Raw genomic sequence first — 16343 nt, 5'->3', positions numbered from 1 at the left:
CAAACGTGAGTATAGTATGAACGAACAAAAGCGTGGTTTTCAGCTGCACGTTCAACGTTTATGAGAGCGCTTGGGCATGATATCGCGAAGCAACACTTTGAATCGCGTAGCGTTGACGCGAAGATGTGACAAGACGCTAGTTACGTCATCCATCTGCCATGGATTCACTATCAGGGGTAACGACACCAGCGCAACACGGAAGCACTAGCATTCTTACGTGCAGCGATGGAAAATTTTGGTTTTTGGATTCAGGAGTCCTAAACCTTGCTATTCCGGAGAACAAAGGACTATCCCAAAAGGCTAAGCCTCTCAAACATCTTCACCACAGGCGCCTCCCTCTTCTTCCCAACCTCCTGCAAGCTATCCCAAAGCGTTGCATCCCCCCCAGTAGGCTTCATCGCCTCGCCCTCAACTCCAATCGGTGCCCCGTTGACAACCTCAGAACTTCCAGCAGCCGCAGGTGGATACATCTCCTTGATCGCATCTTGACACCGTTCCATGACCTCGTTAACAGCGTTGGACACGGCATCAGCACGCTCCCTCATACCCCGCCTAACCAAGCCCTCAACAAGACGTTGGATCTCTTCTTGCATGCTGTTGATACGCTCGATGAGGCGTTCGATGGAGTTTGTAAGATACTCTTCTTCGTAAACCGTTCCCTTCTTACCGCGCGCACGCTTCCTCTCTTCTCTCCGCTTGTTCTTGCTTGTCTTGCGCGTAGTTGTTGTATTCACTGTGCCAGTCTGATTTGTGTATCTGGTCATGAACGTGCCACCACTTGTTGTATCTGTGGGCGCCAGAGAGATATTGTCGGGGATGTTGGCATCGGCAGGACCGTCGATCATGCCCTCGTAGAAGGCCATTGGATCCTCTGCTTTCTTGGCCCTGAGTTCCTTGAGTCGAGGTACTTGGGCTTGCAGTTGGCCCTTCATGTCGGCGAGGAACTCTGTCATGTCTGCGCTGCGCTCTACGAGGCCGGGATCGATGACTTCGGTGATGAGAGTGGGCTCGCGGCGGAGTGTGACGATACGGATTGCTTCGGCGAAGTGGCAGCCTCGGCACAAGAGACGTGCCGCGGACGGGAGGTCGGAGAGGTAGTCGAGGGTTATTGATGAAGCTGATAGGTAGTCTTTGGATTCTGCGAGGCCATCTGCGAGATCTGTCGCAATGCTTACCAGTTCATCCGCGCTTACATCGGCGAGAATAGCAGACGATAACGCTTCACGCCAGAGGTTGGCTGAGCGGTAGCATGGCCAAGCGGATGCATGATCGTTGAGGTATTCGTACGCCAATGCAGCTTCTTTGTTCTTGTTGTTAATACTCAAGAAGTCTGCGTACAACCGCATGACTTCTTTTAAACGAGTGCTGTCGTATTGATACATACTCAAGGCTTCAGGGTAGAGATCGTGTTTTTGCACGTAGTCTTGTACCTCATCGTAGGCTTGAAGATCCTTGAGATGCGTGAGTGCTTTCGCTCTTCGTCCGAGCTGGTCGTCAATCTTGAACTTGCGACGAGTTTCAGGCAGATCTTGCAGAAACTGCAGATGTGGAAGATACTCTCGCGGGTCCTAATGGGGATCAGCTACTAATGCGATCAATGCATTCGATTAGCATACCTTTTGTGACTGCTGAGCAATGAGCAGCGCGAGGTCAAGGTTGTACAGTCCTAAAGATGTGTCGTAGAGTTGATTGACGTCCGCAAGGAAGCAAATGTGCTCGGCGGCCTTGTCGGTGAGGGGATCGCTGGATGCTATAACGTGTCAGTACTGCGAAAAACAGCAGGCGTATAAGACCTACTTTGCAAGCGACCTATCATAGCAAGACCTGTCTCTAGAGCTGGCGGTGTCTTCGATACATGGGCTGTGATGATGTTTTGCAGGTGCGCGTCTTTATACTGAGACTTCTCTAGTACGGCTAAGAAAGCATCGCATATCCGGTTTACTTTGTTCTCGACGTGATCCTGCGAGAGCTTAGACTTCGTAACCAGATCTTTCGTCTTCAACGTTTCCTTGTACATGGTCTCTGACACGTCCTCGTTGCTTGGACTGTTAGCGACCAATTTCTTAATTGTATGGTCAGCCACTTACCGAAGCTGTGCCAGAAGCAAGTCGATATGCTCGATCTTCTTTATCTGTGAGACAATCTTCTCCAGGCCTGTCATGAATCGCTCGGGATCATGGTCATGGAGTATGTTCAGGTCGACGCGCTGATTACGACAAGCAAAGAAGGCTTCATCGTAACGCTCTGCCTCAATGTTGCGACGAATGGCAGCAAGCACTAGCGCTCGCGGATAAATCGTCTCAAGGTTGCCTCTTGGCATCTGCAACACGACTGAGTATGTCGTTGGCATCACCGTAACGATCTTAGCTCCTCTTTCGATGCTTCTGCATCTCTCATCCTTTTGTGGCTCGTCGGCGGGTACCTCGAGCTCTATTACATGTCAGTATATGCGTCTGGTTCTCATAATGCAATTCAGACTTACCATCTGCACTTGCGAGATGCACAAACTTGAGTAGATGTTGTGTCGTCGTGAAAATGAGATGCGCGGCAGTAACCACAAAGGACGTGCAGTTGCGGATCAGAATGCGCTCATTGGCGTATAGTACCCCGCTCTTTGTCAATCCAAATGCCAATGTCTGGGCATGTTAGCTAGCTGATACGACCTCGTGGAAAGTATGCTTGCGTACCTGGCCTTCGACATCGATCATTTGAACCTCGGGTGCAAATGAAGGAAACTTATGCACAAAAGGCGTCAGAGGTGCACAATCCGATCTCAGCTCATCCACAACGACCTGATGTAAGGCACCATTCTGGAACTCGATATACGGCGTTTCCTGATGGACGTTGGAGAAAAGTAGGGACGCGTTTTCGGTCTCCATTATGGGTCCTTGGGGTAGTAACACGTCGCCTTGGGACTGCCAGAGCGAGCTTTCTTCTTCGTCCCAAGTGTCTGTTAGTACGAAGATCTGATCCCCGCCAAAAAATGTGACGTGACGTGGTGAACTATAACTTATGACATCGCTACGCCAGAGGAGACTAGGTTTAGGTATAGGCCGCTTGTTGAGGTCGAGAGCATATACGGAAAGATCGCTGTCGGAGAGCACTGCCAAGCGATTGCCAGACTTTGAAAGTGCCACATCTATCGGTTTTGCGTCGAGAGCCAGAGTGTGAAGTGACATAGGAGGTGGCACGTTGGCGATGCGAAGTGGAGTAAGCTTCAGGGATACTTTCAATAATCAGTATCAGACAAATCGCGCATGTACAATTCATTACTCACATCCATCTATTGATGCGACCATGCCAAAATCGTTTGGTGGGGCGACTGAGCCAGTCGAGATTGTGGATGCGTACTCAAGCACTTGAAGCGCATCTGACTACACTTAGTCATATTAACCGTACATTGACGAGGGAAGACTTACCTGGAGCTGACAAAGCTACTGCGAGCGGACGCTCAGCATGCCAACTACATATGATTGTCCGAGGAGCAGCCTCCGGAAATCGAAGTTCTTGCTTGAGATAGTAGTGGTAGTTACTCATGGTCCAAAGTTGTATTTTGTCAGGGTATGATACAGCTAGGACGTTGGAGTCGCTATTCCACTTGAGTGATAACGGAATCGAGAGGACCGCAAGCTCTTCCGGGGTAAATCGAAGGTCAAATTGCCCGTGGCGAAGACCATTCCGCTCGAAGAACACCACTTCAATCTTGTCTTCGGTGCGGCGAGTACTCGCAATCAGATTACCTGATGGTCGCCAACTGAGAGCGCCTTCAAGGCCGTCCACAGGCTCGCTCACACTGTCTAGCTGTCCTTCCCGGGAGTAGACACGGATCATGCGACGGCGCTCTTCTTCAACCTTGCTTACTGCAAACCATGCACCGTCACCTCTCCAGCTAATTGTGACAGAGCGATCGTCTAACGGGCTAAGTACACCCTCGTCGATACTTTCCGGTACTGTTGGATCTTGCAGTGCTCTGGCTCGTTTGCCTTTGAACTGTGTCTCTTTCTTTCCCCAACCAACCGAGACATGACTGGAGACGTTGACATCTTCGGGAGTGAGATTGATACTCGCAATATTTTCGATATCGCGGCTCATCAATAGTAAAGTGTCCGCCTGTGTGGTGATGGCGAGAAGTTCTTCATCTGGTGACCACGCTGCCGCAGAGATACCGGCATCGACTGAGCCCACGATCTCGACTAGCTCTTCTGTTGATGATGGGTCCTCTCGCACGAGCACGATGTCTCCTCCGGCCAGAATCAAACATGATGTCGAAGTGTCGGCGAAATGGTGCAGGCTCAAGATTGAGTCATGGGTAAGCGAGGGCAGCGGGCATGGCGCATCCCACGACGCGATGCTTTCAAGCTTTTCCTCGACGCCGTTGCGAGTATGATGCAGTCTCTTGAGTTCGATGGTCGCACGTGATTCCGAAGGGCCGAAGGCGCATACCAGCGCATTTGATGCGGCGTCCCATGCAGTCGCCGTTAACGGTAGTGGCTCGTCTCCAGAAAATCGCAGGAGCGACCTGCCTACAATCTTGAGGTTGCGCATTGCCGAAGAATTATGGACTGTGTTCGCTGCAATGTTGCGTCCTGGTGTTCGAATGACTGGTCACTAGCCCCGTTGGCAGAATCGCGCTTCCGAATTTTTGGTGATGCTAGCGCCGAGCTTCTACCGAAGAGTAATGCAACGCATCTCATCGTCATCAAGGTGTTGCAGATGCATCGCGTCCTCTCTTCGTCCACCCCCTGATACCTATCTACACAGACAATGATGCTTCTCATACAGTGCTAGATATTGGCAGAATAGAATTGCGGTACTTCATTTCGAGGTTGAGGAGACGGCTCTTACCCACCGAGGTATCCAATGAGTAGCATCGAGGCTTGTAATCTGCATGCATTGGATCATGGTGGAAGACAGACAATGAAATTGATGCTGTGGTGTCTATACAGGTCTCCGAGCGACCCTCCAATATTCTACAAATCCCGTATCCCTCCCATAGTCCAGTGTCGTGCCCACGCTCCGAATGACCGCATCTATTTGTTCTTCTTTGTCTGCCAGACTGTAGTAGGGATTCTGTTAGATGTTTTCTCGTAATGTATATCAGCGAATCGGGCGCCTCACCAGCAAGGAGGAATGGCAGGGAGAATCCGGTGGCTGCGAATGTTAGCACAACCCAGTGATTGCGACGCGCCAGTGCGTACCCATAAATCCCCAGTACTTGAAGGCGAAGCCCCTCTTCAGCGGGTCAAATGGCAAGTTGCTGCGTGGGCCCTCGGGGTAGTGGTATGGGCTGGCGAACTGGGCGCGGGTGGACTGGAAGCCGCGGCGGGCGACGAGCGTTGGGGCCGAGGCGGCGCGGAAAGTAGCACGGGCAAGCATCTACGGAGGTCAGCTGTTGTTGCAATTGGCGTGTAGTTGGGGCGTACTTTGTCTGTGTTGTAGAGTGGAGAGGTTGCGGAGTTCTGGTCGCGGTGGTTCGATGAGTTGCAGCTTCCACGGCGGCCATGTCTTGGCAATGACCCGCTTAGTAAGGACCATCAAAGTTTCTCGATCTCCGTTGCGCTTGCCTTCTATAATCTTTCGCGACAGGTCAAAACCGCCTGTCTAATCTACCACACAACCCCGCAAGACAAACGCACTCAACCGCGAACAGAGTGAAATCAACCACCCACCATGGACGACGACATGTTCGACGTCTTCGAGGGCGGCCCTTCCAAGGACACGGCGCCCCGGAAGAACAAGAAGCGCCAGGCGAATGGCACCGTTAAGTCGCCTGAACCCGTCGCTGACACTGCTATGGCTGATGCGCCTGCAGAGTCAGCTGAGGCCACGAACGACAACAGTAGCGCGCAGGCTCTGAAAAAGAAGCAGAAGCGCGATGAGCCCGAGCCTATAGTTACCGACGATTTCGAGACAGAGCAGACGCGCGAAATGGCCGCCGCAGCGGGTCTCCAAGCGCAGTCGCAAGAAGGTCAGGCAGTGGTGCTTTCGCATCAAGTCCGCCATCAAGTCGCACTCCCTCCGGACTACGACTACGTCCCCATCTCTGAGCACAAGGCCCCCGCAGAGCCCGCGCGCGAGTGGCCTTTTACTCTAGATCCCTTTCAGCAGGTCTCCATCGCCTCGATCCAGCGAAACGAAAGTGTTCTGGTATCAGCGCATACCTCTGCCGGAAAGACAGTTGTGGCAGAATACGCTATTGCGCAATGTCTCAAGAACAATCAGCGAGTCATCTACACCAGTCCTATCAAGGCGCTCAGCAACCAGAAGTACCGAGAGTTTATGGCAGAGTTTGGCGATGTCGGTCTGATGACTGGTGATGTCACCATCAACCCCACTGCAACTTGTCTGGTCATGACGACGGAGGTATGTACGGAACGGGCTTGAGGTTGATTAAGACTGACGTATCCAGATTCTGCGCTCCATGTTGTACAGAGGTTCCGAGATTATGCGCGAAGTAGCCTGGGTCGTGTTCGACGAAGTTCACTACCTGCGCGACAAGTCAAGAGGTGTTGTCTGGGAAGAGACGATCATTCTCCTACCGGACAAGGTCCGCTACGTCTTCCTCTCCGCCACCATTCCCAACGCCATGCAGTTCGCCGAATGGATCACCAAAACCCATAGCCAGCCGTGCCACGTCGTCTACACCGATTTCCGTCCGACGCCGCTACAGCACTATTTCTTTCCCGCTGGTGCCGACGGTATACATTTGGTGGTAGACGAAAAGGGTGTGTTCCGCGAAGAGAACTTCCAGAAAGCCATGTCTTCCATCGCGGACAAGGGCGGAAGTGAGGCCAAGGACTTCATGGCGAAGCGTAAAGGCAAGGGCAAGGACAAGAAGACCAACACGGGCGGCAACAAGGACCAAACGGATATTTACAAGATTGTCAAGATGATCATGGTCAAGAGCTACAACCCGGTCATTGTCTTCAGTTTCAGTAAGAGGGAATGCGAGAACTACGCACTCTCCATGAGCTCGCTCGCTTTCAACGACGATTCTGAAAAGGCCATGGTGACCAAGGTCTTCAACAGCGCCATCGAGATGTTGTCCGAGGAGGACCGACAACTACCCCAAATTCAGCACATTCTCCCCCTTCTCCGGAGAGGTATCGGTGTTCACCACTCCGGACTTCTGCCTATCTTGAAGGAGACCATCGAAATCTTGTTCCAGGAAGGGCTGATCAAGGTTCTTTTCGCGACAGAAACCTTCTCCATCGGATTGAACATGCCGGCCAAGACAGTCGTTTTTACCAGTGTGCGCAAATTTGACGGAGTATCACAGCGATGGGTCACACCTTCTGAGTTCATCCAGATGTCCGGTCGAGCTGGACGTCGTGGTCTCGATGACCGCGGTATTGTCATCATGATGATTGGCGAGCAAATGGAGCCTGCTGTGGCTAAGGAGATTGTCCGCGGTCAGCAGGATAACCTCAACTCAGCTTTCCATCTGGGCTACAACATGATTCTCAATCTCATGCGAGTTGAAGGCATCTCCCCCGAGTTCATGCTGGAGAGGTGTTTCTTCCAGTTCCAGAGTACAGCGGGTGTCTCCAACCTGGAGAAGCGTAAGTGCTCATGCATAGCGTTCCATCGCAAATACTAACATTACCACAGAACTTGAAAAGCTCGAAGAAGAAAAGGCGAACACCAACATTGTTGACGAGCCGGCCATCAAGGACTACTACAATTTGCGACAGCAACTGGACACCCACACCAAGGACATGCGTGACGTGATCATGCAGCCAAACTACTGTTTGCAGTTCCTGCAAGGTGGTCGATTAGTAAAGATCAAATTCAAGGAATATGACTTTGGCTGGGGTGCTGTTGTAGCGTACACCGCTCGCAAGGCTAACAAGGGCGAAGTTCTGCCACCTCAAGAATCCTACATTGTCGACGTTCTACTACCAGTCAGCAGCGACACCAAGTTTGTGCCAATGGCAAACGACGGCCTGCCGCCTGGTGTGCGCCCACCTGCGGCGGGGGACAAAGGCAAGATGGAGGTTGTCCCTGTGGTCCTGAATTGCATCGAATCAATTGGTCATCTCCGTGTATTCCTGCCTAACGAGCTCAAGTCAACAGAGCAGCGGAACAATGTTCGCAAAGCACTGAGCGAGGTCAAGAAGCGCTTCCCTGACGGAATTGCTATCTTGGATCCGATCGAGAACATGGGCATCAAAGACGACAGCTTCAAGAGGCTGCTAAGGGTAAGTTTCAACATGAAGAATCTGCATTCTTGTCTAATACTGTGCAGAAAATCGAAGTACTGGAGTCCCGTCTTCTCTCGAACCCTCTCCACAACTCGCCTAGGCTACCCGAGCTGTACAGTCAATATGCGCAGAAGATTGCGATTGGTGAGAAGATCAAGAACATCAGGAAAGAGATTGCGAACGCTTTGTCGGTCATCCAGTTAGACGAGTTGAAGAGCAGGAAACGTGTGTTGCGACGCCTCGGCTTCATCGACGAAGCCGATGTCGTGCAGCTAAAGGCCCGTGTCGCTTGCGAAATCAGCACTGGTGATGAGCTCGTGCTTAGCGAGCTGCTCTTCAACCGTTTCTTTAATGAGCTGACGCCAGAGCAGTGCGTCGCTTGTCTTAGCTGTTTCATCTTCGAGGAGAAGACGCAAGAAGTACCAGCGCTCAAAGAAGAGCTTGCCAAGCCATACCGCGAGATCCAGCAGCAAGCTAGGGTCATCGCCAAGATGTCGCAAGAGAGCAAGCTGACAGTCAACGAGGAAGAGTACCTCAAGTCGTTCAAGTATGAGCTGATGGAGGTTGTCTACGCCTGGTCGAAGGGTGCGACATTCGCACAGATATGGTATGTCCGCTTTGTTACCGTCGCAATTAACGGCAACTAACATTTGGGCAGCAAAATGACCGATGTGTACGAGGGAAGTCTGATTCGTCTGTTCAGACGACTAGAAGAGTTGCTTCGACAAATGGCCCAGGCCTCCAAGGTCATGGGAAGCGAAGAGCTTGAGCAAAAGTTCACTGCAGCACTTGAGCTCGTCCGCAGGGATTTGGTCGCAGCCCAGTCCCTGTACTTGTAATGCGTGATAGCATGTCTTGTATATTATGGTATTGGTGGGAGTATTTGGTAGCGTCGTCGTTCAGCAGGTAAGTATGGCACTCACATGGCGTTCTCCTTTATGCGGTTGAATGAAAACGCCACCGGACATGCCATTGTCTCAGGCGCACGCAAGGAGCTTTCGACGCTGTGTACCTCAAGGAAGGGGCACAGCGTTAATGCGTCCTGGATAGAAATTCACTTGATCTGATGCTGTGGGCTTGCACCATGGCTGAGGATCCCCCACGTACATTTTTCCAGACGTGCATGGTGATACGTGATGCGATATAGATAGTGCCGCCCTAGCCGCCGAGGTTTCTTTTTCCACGAGGGACCACCCGAAGTTTGGGCATGAAGGGGCGATTTTGCGGGCAAAGCAAAAACGGCGAGAAAATCCAACCTCAACCCCAGATGAAAGGGCAATTATCGTGGTTGACATCGATGACATGTGACGTGATTGGTTGCGTGCACGGACTTGCCGGTTGTTAGCATATTCTTGGGCCTTCGTATGGCTCTGCTGTCTCCACCACAGCAACAACACAACACCCGACACCGCTCTACGGCCGACGCAACGAGAGCCCGCCCATTGCATCACCACCCAGACATCGCTATCCGGCTCCCAACAAAGCAGGCGTGCGAAATCACTGCGTTTGCGGGCCCTTTCCTCGTCATGAGTGTGCAGTACCAGCAGACATTCACGCCCCCTCATCTCTTGAACAATAACCGCCGCTCTCCCTCCCGCAACCGTACGTCCACTCGCTGCTCGCAACACCTCAACTCATGTCAGCCACTAACTTTCACCCCCGCGCAGTCTTCTCCCCTTCTGCCGCAATGACTGGCCGCAAGCGGAAAGCCGAGGACGATGGCAGCGCTGGAGACGACGACCGCATGAGTGCATCGCCCACGACATCTTCCGCCGTACTCCCACGACCCGCGCCGCGAGGCATGAAGCGCATGCGAACCAACATCTCCGGCCGCCCACTCCCGCTCCCTCGCCTCCTCGAGACCCTTAGCCCCGACGAGATGCGCAACCTGCTGCAGTCCATTTGCCAGCGCCACCCGGACATCGGCAACGAAGTCGTTACAACCGCGCCCCGGCCAAGCATACAGTCAACGTTGGAAGTCCTGTCAAAGTACGAGGCGGCGTTCCAGGCAGCCTTCCCCTTTGGCGGCCGTGCATCATCAGACTATGCATACAATAGGGTGCGGCAACAGCTTGATGAACTGCTCGACTCCCTCAAGGACTTTACACCTCACTTCCTCCCGCCGCACGAACACCAGCCCGCCACATCGCTCGCCTTCCTCGACGGCGCCACCGAGATCATCCATCGTCTACCCAACTGGGATACGTACCAACACAACCGGCACAAGCAAGAGGCGTACGAGGAGATGGCTAAGGCATGGGCGATAGTCATCCAGGAGGCAGCGAAGAAGGCGGGAGGAATACAGCTCCAATACGGCGGGTGGGACCAGAAGATTGCGAAACACAATGAGATCTCGGGCGGAAAGATGCAGGAGGCAGTCAACGAGCTGCGCGGAGGACTCGGCTGGATGGGCGCAGAGACACCCAATACCGCCGCCGGCGGATCCAACGATGCCATGTCCATCCGCCAGCAGCTGCTGAGCGGAAACTACGGAACTGGCTCTCCCGCAAGCATAGGCGCATGGTAGATCGACACAGCAACGCCCCTTGATCATCGATCGATCGTCATCACCATACCACCACACTCTACTCCCCATTCATCACAGCATTACTACCATGGCGATCTCCCAACAATTACGGCCTAATCCATACCCGCGAATGATACCATTGCATGGAGGCATATTCCCATGATAACGACTGCATAGCGTTTCCTTTAGGTCTTTGTTCACGTACAACAGCATCTCGCAGGTGGTTCATCATTGCATTGGCGTACCGGTACGGCTGCGACATCCACTACAAAGAAGACCCCGAACCTCTGATCTTTGTGCTTTACTGTTTTCGCCTGTTTGGGGGCGTAATGTTTTGTCATTATTACATGTTATGTACCCGGTTTAGGGGTTACCGTGCGGCGACGGATTGCACTCTTTTTTTTTTACTTTGTCTTTTGGGTGGAGAGGAAGGATCATGCTCAGCCCTGCGAGGGATTGGGATAGCGGATGGAAATGGATGGATGGTATATAGGTGGGTGGAAAGCTGAATTCAACTGGAGTATGGAGAAGAATAGACCTTTTTGTGTATATATTGATCGACATTTGACTATGGTGCTCGCGGTACTTGAACGTCGCTGGCTACCATGATATCCATGGTTGTTTTAGAGTTCGTCGCGCGAGGATATGCATCCGGTGTATTCTTGGCCGGGCACTCTTTCCCTCTGAGGTGTTGTTTGGCACCTTCACGTGGCAGCGCGCGTTAGCGCTGCGCCTCAAATCCACGGCGGCAATCACGACCCTTGGCCTGAGGCCGCACCTCCACTTTCAGCTTGCTGCGCTCGTTACGTCTCATCCTCACCTTCACCACCGCAGTTCTCTTGCTGTCATTTGCGTTGCTACGTGTCTCCCTGTACTCTCAACGTCCACCGCCCTTCTCGCTTGTATTCAGGTTCAGCCTGCCATCAAGTCGAGATGGCTATCACCAAACGCTTGCCTGCACTCAAGGTCGAGGTATTCGTTACGGGTGTTCCACTGGAGGAGCACGTCGACGACGACGATCAAGGGGGTCAGCATGAAGTTACAAAGTACATCGAAGCTTCGTGTGGTGACAACTTCGAAGTCAAATACTGCTTCTCCCCTGGGTTCAGCATACGTCACGCCATGTTGGTAGAATTATGTCTTGACGGGGAGTATGCCGATTCCGCTGTCTTCAACCCTGGCAATTCTATTCGCTGGAACAACATGTATTACTTCAAGGGATTGCGGGAATTCGAAAAGGGCGAATACTTTTTGCGAAAGTTCTGTTTCTCCCAGCTCGAAATTGGTGATTCCGTCTTTCTCTCTTTCTTGAATGGATCAATTGCTGACTCTTACTTTAGATGACGGCGATCCACGCGCATTCGAGGACTCACTAAAGAAGAAGCTCCATAAAGTGGGAGTCATATCTGTACGCTTCTACTGGGTGACAGCTACCGCAGCATCAACCCCAGCAGATACAGTGCAAAACAAGGAGAGTCTCAGTGTTGTGCCAGAGAAAGCCCTCAAAGGCAGCGCGCTATCCCATCAGGCTACGTCAGTAAGCTCTTGTTCCAATATTCCCAAATGCTTATCTTGTGACTAGCTACGGCGCACGAGAAGTCGGCCAGTCTTACAGTACATGTAGAACTACCAAGGTCGAGGAATCGCCATTCGCGGAGTTCACGTTCAAGTATCGCTCCAGAGGTGTGTTAGCCTTTCGTGGTCGCTGTATTCCTGCTAATACCGATTCCATCTAGCTGCTCTCAAATCCCTCCTCATCATCCCACGAACCCCTAGCCCGGTACCGCTCGAAGAACGCGACGTCAACACACTCACCTTGGAAGAATCTCGCGAGCTCATTCGTCTCCAGCGTGGGCAGAGGGACGCCGCTCCAGTCATCAAGCGAGAGGGTGTCAAACGGGAACGAAGCAGCACCATCATCAGCGAGGATCCAGACGACGACGTTACTTTCGTGTCTGCCAAGCGCAGACGGCTTCCCATTATTCTCGATGAGAATGGTGCCGAGATCATCGATCTAACATAGAGAAGGGTCGGTGCCTGTGCCTTGGTCGTGGCAGATTCTGGCTTTTCTGTCGTTCTTTCGAAGGCTCTCTAGCTGTTTGCGGCGCCGTTCTGGTTGCTGGCGTATACACAAGGCGTTACGGACTGACTTCAGCGCAAAATACCGCGGAGTGGTTTCACCGTAGTCACCTTGAGTACAAGCAAGGACTAGTTCCAATTTCTTCATTCCAGCGTCTTTATCAGTTGTTTTATGGGCTTGTAGATTGGTCACCTCTCTCACCTGAGCAACTGCGAGCCTCAAGCGAGCACGATCCTTGTGGCTGACCCCTCTAATCAGTCCCTAGAGACATTGTCTACTCAGTCGCTCGCAGGTTCTTCTCTTCTCTCTTCAATCCAACGCCATGGCCATCGCAACAGATATACCAGGTCTTCAAGTCACTATCGAGGTCGACGGGACAGCACTAACAGAGTACGAACATGGAATAATCGAAGATGATGACACTGCGACCTCTGCAACCAGGTATATCGGAGCGCCGCTAGCTGGCAACTTCTCCATTCGCTATCTGTTTCGTCCGCCTTTGAGCCGGCACTCGGCAGTGCAAATGGATGTATTGCTAGACGGTAACTACGTGCAAGCTCCATTTGTCGAGTGGGGTGGGAAGGAAGATTGCGAGGGATACATTTGCTCACGATCCACTTCGTCGATTGGCGGGCACAGCTTTACCCAGGGCTTTCAATTCGCTGAGCTGAGAACCAGTGAGCTCTTTTGTCTCGATATCCATTATAACGGCCGCTAACAAAGCGAAGACAAGATCAATACTCAAATGACTCAAGACCTCGCGGATCGGCTTTCACCCATTGGCCGCATTGTGCTCTACTTCTACTTCATCGAGCATATGGAAGCAGTGACGCCGGCAGAAGTACTTCAGCTTGCTATCAACGACTTTGATGCTCTCAGCGAGAAAGCATTGCACAAGGCGTCTGCGATGCAGGGCGATCAACTGTCTCATCAAACTAGGTACGTTCTTTCCACACATCACGAGGAAGGATGATCGCTGACATAGCCGCCAGTCTTACAGCACCTAAGCAGCGTGATACCATCACTTACAACGAGGTCAAGACGACTGAAAACGAGCCTTTCGCAACGTTCACCTTCTATTACAGATCGACCAGTCAGTCACACGCATACATAGCCAAGTTGTAATGATAGCTGACAGTCACCCAGATGCACTTAAGTCCATGGGCGTTATTCCGCGCAACCCAAGTCCTTACCCGGAGCCAGAGTCAGATGCCGAAGATAGGGATCCAGAAGACATGACCGAGGAGGAGCTGAGGGCGGTGGTTAGACGTATGCGCGTAAGTCGCACCACATCTTGAAAGCATGTGCTTCGTCTTTTACTGACCGTCAAACAGGAGAAGAATCAGAAAGCAATCGCTATCAAGCGCGAACGCGACAAAGAGCGAGAAGGCAGTGAAGATACCCTAGTTGGTGATGAGGTCGAGTGGATCGGCAGCCAGCCGGCACATCCGATTGCGAAGAAGATACGCCGCGCTCCTGGTCCTGATGACGAGGTCGTGGCTCTGGATGATTGAGCGTATTCGACATTCAGGCTCTATGATTATATGACTGTGCCATTCTCAGTCATTCTGGCGCATCCTAGGGCTGGAGAATTAGACACCATCGCTAGGTCATCATCATTGGGGGCAATGCTGGTAGCATTATCGGACGATTATTCATTCCGTAACCATCTATTCATGCGTGTCTTTACATCCTGCCTCTTCGTTCTACTCCGCTCGTTTATTTGGGGTGCTGGAAATCTGCGTCGAATCTCAGGTCATTCGAAGGGAAGGAATCACCAACGCGATAGCCACGTTCACCTCTTGTAATGGAGCGCGTTATTTTCGTGACGCGTCGAAGCCTAGAACCCTTAGGGATATCGTCTCTCAGTTGCCAATACCCGCCTTCACCTCGGCTTCCGCCCTCCAGCACCGACAAATCCAGTTGAGGTGAAGCCTTCTTTCTAGGACATGCCTCTACCATATTCTACGCATCGTAGATCTATCGCGGCTTCATTTTACCATCATTCCTTCTCTCATATCGCACTACCATCATACCTTCCCCAATGGCAGTCATCGATGAGGCCCCCGGGCTCGAAGTTCAAGTCCAAGTTGATGGCAACCCGCTCCGCGAGTACATCGACCGCCATACTACCGTATCGGAAGCTACTTCAGAAAGCTACATCGAAGCAAAGTCAGACTCAACTTTCGAAATCCACTACTCCTTCAAGGCGCCTTTCCCTATCGACCGCCCTGTGTCCATGATCGTCACCATCGACGGCAAGGATGTCGATGAGCCGCTTATTCGCCCCGACGAGTTGTACGACGCAAATTGTCACGTCAGCTCTGGAACTATATCGAACGATGGTAAGAACTGGTTCACACAGCACTATCGCTTCTCGCCGCTTGATATCAGTAAGTCATCTTCATCTTCCTCAGACTGACAGTATACTAACGGGGTGCAGGAGAGTACAGCGAGGGGCGCATTCCAGAAGACCTAAAGAGCAAGCTGTAGCCTATTGGCATCATAACCTGCGAGTTCTATTTCCTCGACAACGCAAGACGCAACCCGAAGATGGCCTTCGTACAGAAAGAGCTGGAGAAGCTGGATATGGTCAACGAGAAAGCCATCAAGGGCGAGTCGCTGTCGCATCAGGCAGTGTACGTATGACTCAACCTGGATGTTACGATGAGCTAACATAGTCGCAGCCTCGGAGAGACAGAGCCCACGGAAGAGATTCAGTACTACGATGCGGATTATGCTGATGGCGGAGAACCGTTTGCAACATTCCACTTCTACTATCGCTCTCTTGGTAAGCATCGTAGATATGGGTCAACATCAAGCAAACACTGATTATGGAAATTATAGCTGCGCTCAAAGACCTTTACATAATCGAACGTACGCCTGAACCAATCGACGTTCTCGACAGCGACGACATGGTGCTCGGACAGTTGAACCGGGAACAACTAGAAGCTATCGTCAGGCGCTTCAGAGTAAGATAGTCTCCGTGACTTGCCTTGTACATGCTAACATGAACTAGGATCAAGAAGAGACCCGTGTACACATGAAGCGCGAGCTTTCCGACACCTCAACTATGGCAGGCGACGACCACAACGTCGGTAGCCGGGTCGGAGCTTGCGACGATGACTTCATCGAGATACGTTCAGTCGATCTGCGCAAGAAGAGGAAGCTTGAACGCGTTAGACAGATGCCAAGCGATATGAATGCGGTCATCGTATTGGACTGAGATATGCGAAAGGAGCCCGTGGAGGCCGACATGGCACCCATCTAGGAAGTTTTCACGAGATCAAGCTGCAATACATGATGAATTTACGGGTCTAAGTATCAATATCGATGTCTTCATGCCACTCAGACATTCGCATTGGTCGTGAATGACGGGTGTCAATGTTCAGTCAGATTCAAGAACACTGTAGCTTTACGCAGTATATGTACGACAAAAGGGCCACAACAGACCTCCAAGGCCCAGTGAGAAAGCAGTAGAGTGCACAGCGAACCTTTTGAACACATAAAGTTCCCACCACGTCAGCGATAT

General features: G+C 51.9%; 7 protein-coding genes across 7 annotated transcripts; 5 read left to right on the top strand and 2 right to left on the bottom strand.

Moving 5' to 3' along the window:
- Positions 1 to 174: 174 nt before the first annotated feature.
- Positions 175 to 4596, bottom strand: BKA58DRAFT_379655 (elongator complex protein 1). Its single transcript, XM_046169829.1, has 8 exons — positions 3420 to 4596; positions 3278 to 3370; positions 2688 to 3226; positions 2483 to 2636; positions 2088 to 2430; positions 1798 to 2039; positions 1617 to 1750; positions 175 to 1568 (listed from the first exon to the last, which is right to left on the bottom strand). The coding sequence occupies exons 1-8, from the start codon at positions 4543 to 4545 to the stop codon at positions 288 to 290; spliced, it is 3912 nt and encodes a 1303-aa protein (XP_046027326.1). The 5' UTR covers positions 4546 to 4596; the 3' UTR covers positions 175 to 287.
- Positions 4597 to 4683: 87 nt separating this feature from the next.
- BKA58DRAFT_379652 (cytochrome c oxidase subunit VIIc) lies at positions 4684 to 5470 on the bottom strand. The gene is made up of 4 exons (XM_046169828.1): positions 5424 to 5470; positions 5199 to 5376; positions 5119 to 5151; positions 4684 to 5056 (listed from the first exon to the last, which is right to left on the bottom strand). The coding sequence occupies exons 2-4, from the start codon at positions 5374 to 5376 to the stop codon at positions 5031 to 5033; spliced, it is 237 nt and encodes a 78-aa protein (XP_046027325.1). The 5' UTR covers positions 5424 to 5470; the 3' UTR covers positions 4684 to 5030.
- Positions 5471 to 5564: 94 nt separating this feature from the next.
- On the top strand, positions 5565 to 9331 carry BKA58DRAFT_119503 (ATP-dependent RNA helicase DOB1). Its single transcript, XM_046164130.1, has 5 exons — positions 5565 to 6363; positions 6410 to 7562; positions 7612 to 8201; positions 8249 to 8811; positions 8863 to 9331. Exons 1-5 carry the CDS (start codon positions 5671 to 5673, stop codon positions 9041 to 9043), a joined length of 3180 nt encoding a protein of 1059 aa, XP_046027324.1. The 5' UTR covers positions 5565 to 5670; the 3' UTR covers positions 9044 to 9331.
- A 399-nt stretch (positions 9332 to 9730) lies between these two features.
- BKA58DRAFT_311958 (tethering factor for nuclear proteasome sts1) lies at positions 9731 to 10731 on the top strand (the record flags this gene model as incomplete). Its single annotated transcript, XM_046167355.1, has 2 exons — positions 9731 to 9806; positions 9872 to 10731. 2 exons carry the CDS (start codon positions 9731 to 9733, stop codon positions 10729 to 10731), a joined length of 936 nt encoding a protein of 311 aa, XP_046027323.1.
- Positions 10732 to 11480: 749 nt separating this feature from the next.
- On the top strand, positions 11481 to 12944 carry BKA58DRAFT_119500 (uncharacterized protein). Its single transcript, XM_046164129.1, has 4 exons — positions 11481 to 12016; positions 12072 to 12264; positions 12314 to 12414; positions 12468 to 12944. Exons 1-4 carry the CDS (start codon positions 11665 to 11667, stop codon positions 12752 to 12754), a joined length of 933 nt encoding a protein of 310 aa, XP_046027322.1. The 5' UTR covers positions 11481 to 11664; the 3' UTR covers positions 12755 to 12944.
- BKA58DRAFT_119538 (uncharacterized protein) lies at positions 12821 to 14492 on the top strand. Its single transcript, XM_046164131.1, has 5 exons — positions 12821 to 13488; positions 13540 to 13750; positions 13804 to 13904; positions 13958 to 14088; positions 14146 to 14492. The coding sequence occupies exons 1-5, from the start codon at positions 13134 to 13136 to the stop codon at positions 14323 to 14325; spliced, it is 978 nt and encodes a 325-aa protein (XP_046027321.1). The 5' UTR covers positions 12821 to 13133; the 3' UTR covers positions 14326 to 14492.
- A 363-nt stretch (positions 14493 to 14855) lies between these two features.
- On the top strand, positions 14856 to 16106 carry BKA58DRAFT_418900 (uncharacterized protein; the record flags this gene model as incomplete). Its single annotated transcript, XM_046172691.1, has 6 exons — positions 14856 to 15109; positions 15177 to 15204; positions 15305 to 15450; positions 15499 to 15602; positions 15659 to 15783; positions 15831 to 16106. 6 exons carry the CDS (start codon positions 14856 to 14858, stop codon positions 16035 to 16037), a joined length of 864 nt encoding a protein of 287 aa, XP_046027320.1. The 3' UTR covers positions 16038 to 16106.
- Positions 16107 to 16343: the final 237 nt, after the last annotated feature.

The sequence above is a fragment of the Alternaria rosae genome, assembly GCF_020736505.1.
Source record: "Alternaria rosae strain MPI-PUGE-AT-0040 chromosome Unknown BKA58scaffold_3, whole genome shotgun sequence".
Classification (NCBI taxonomy): domain Eukaryota; kingdom Fungi; phylum Ascomycota; class Dothideomycetes; order Pleosporales; family Pleosporaceae; genus Alternaria; species Alternaria rosae.
This window is presented reverse-complemented; position numbering and strand designations above follow the sequence as displayed.

What these genes read in the sequence shown, in the direction of transcription:
- BKA58DRAFT_379655 (XM_046169829.1), bottom strand. Translation starts at nt 4,545, where the DNA reads ATGCGCAACCTCAAGATTGTAGGCAGGTCGCTCCTGCGATTTTCTGGA. An exon ending in AGTAGCTTTGTCAGCTCCAG is followed by an intron (nt 3,371 to 3,419) that starts GTAAGTCTTCCC and finishes AAGTGTAGTCAG; the next exon opens with ATGCGCTTCAAGTGCTTGAG. An exon ending in TTGCTTCTGGCACAGCTTCG is followed by an intron (nt 2,040 to 2,087) that starts GTAAGTGGCTGA and finishes TAACAGTCCAAG; the next exon opens with CAACGAGGACGTGTCAGAGA.
- BKA58DRAFT_379652 (XM_046169828.1), bottom strand. Translation starts at nt 5,376, where the DNA reads ATGCTTGCCCGTGCTACTTTCCGCGCCGCCTCGGCCCCAACGCTCGTC. An exon ending in CAAGTACTGGGGATTTATGG is followed by an intron (nt 5,152 to 5,198) that starts GTACGCACTGGC and finishes TAACATTCGCAG; the next exon opens with CCACCGGATTCTCCCTGCCA. An exon ending in CCTGCCATTCCTCCTTGCTG is followed by an intron (nt 5,057 to 5,118) that starts GTGAGGCGCCCG and finishes TCCCTACTACAG; the next exon opens with TCTGGCAGACAAAGAAGAAC.
- BKA58DRAFT_119503 (XM_046164130.1), top strand. Translation starts at nt 5,671, where the DNA reads ATGGACGACGACATGTTCGACGTCTTCGAGGGCGGCCCTTCCAAGGAC. An exon ending in GCTTCAAGAGGCTGCTAAGG is followed by an intron (nt 8,202 to 8,248) that starts GTAAGTTTCAAC and finishes AATACTGTGCAG; the next exon opens with AAAATCGAAGTACTGGAGTC. An exon ending in GCGACATTCGCACAGATATG is followed by an intron (nt 8,812 to 8,862) that starts GTATGTCCGCTT and finishes ACATTTGGGCAG; the next exon opens with CAAAATGACCGATGTGTACG.
- BKA58DRAFT_119500 (XM_046164129.1), top strand. Translation starts at nt 11,665, where the DNA reads ATGGCTATCACCAAACGCTTGCCTGCACTCAAGGTCGAGGTATTCGTT. An exon ending in TTTCTCCCAGCTCGAAATTG is followed by an intron (nt 12,017 to 12,071) that starts GTGATTCCGTCT and finishes CTCTTACTTTAG; the next exon opens with ATGACGGCGATCCACGCGCA. An exon ending in GTTCAAGTATCGCTCCAGAG is followed by an intron (nt 12,415 to 12,467) that starts GTGTGTTAGCCT and finishes GATTCCATCTAG; the next exon opens with CTGCTCTCAAATCCCTCCTC.
- BKA58DRAFT_119538 (XM_046164131.1), top strand. Translation starts at nt 13,134, where the DNA reads ATGGCCATCGCAACAGATATACCAGGTCTTCAAGTCACTATCGAGGTC. An exon ending in ATTCGCTGAGCTGAGAACCA is followed by an intron (nt 13,489 to 13,539) that starts GTGAGCTCTTTT and finishes AACAAAGCGAAG; the next exon opens with ACAAGATCAATACTCAAATG. An exon ending in CTTCTATTACAGATCGACCA is followed by an intron (nt 13,905 to 13,957) that starts GTCAGTCACACG and finishes ACAGTCACCCAG; the next exon opens with ATGCACTTAAGTCCATGGGC.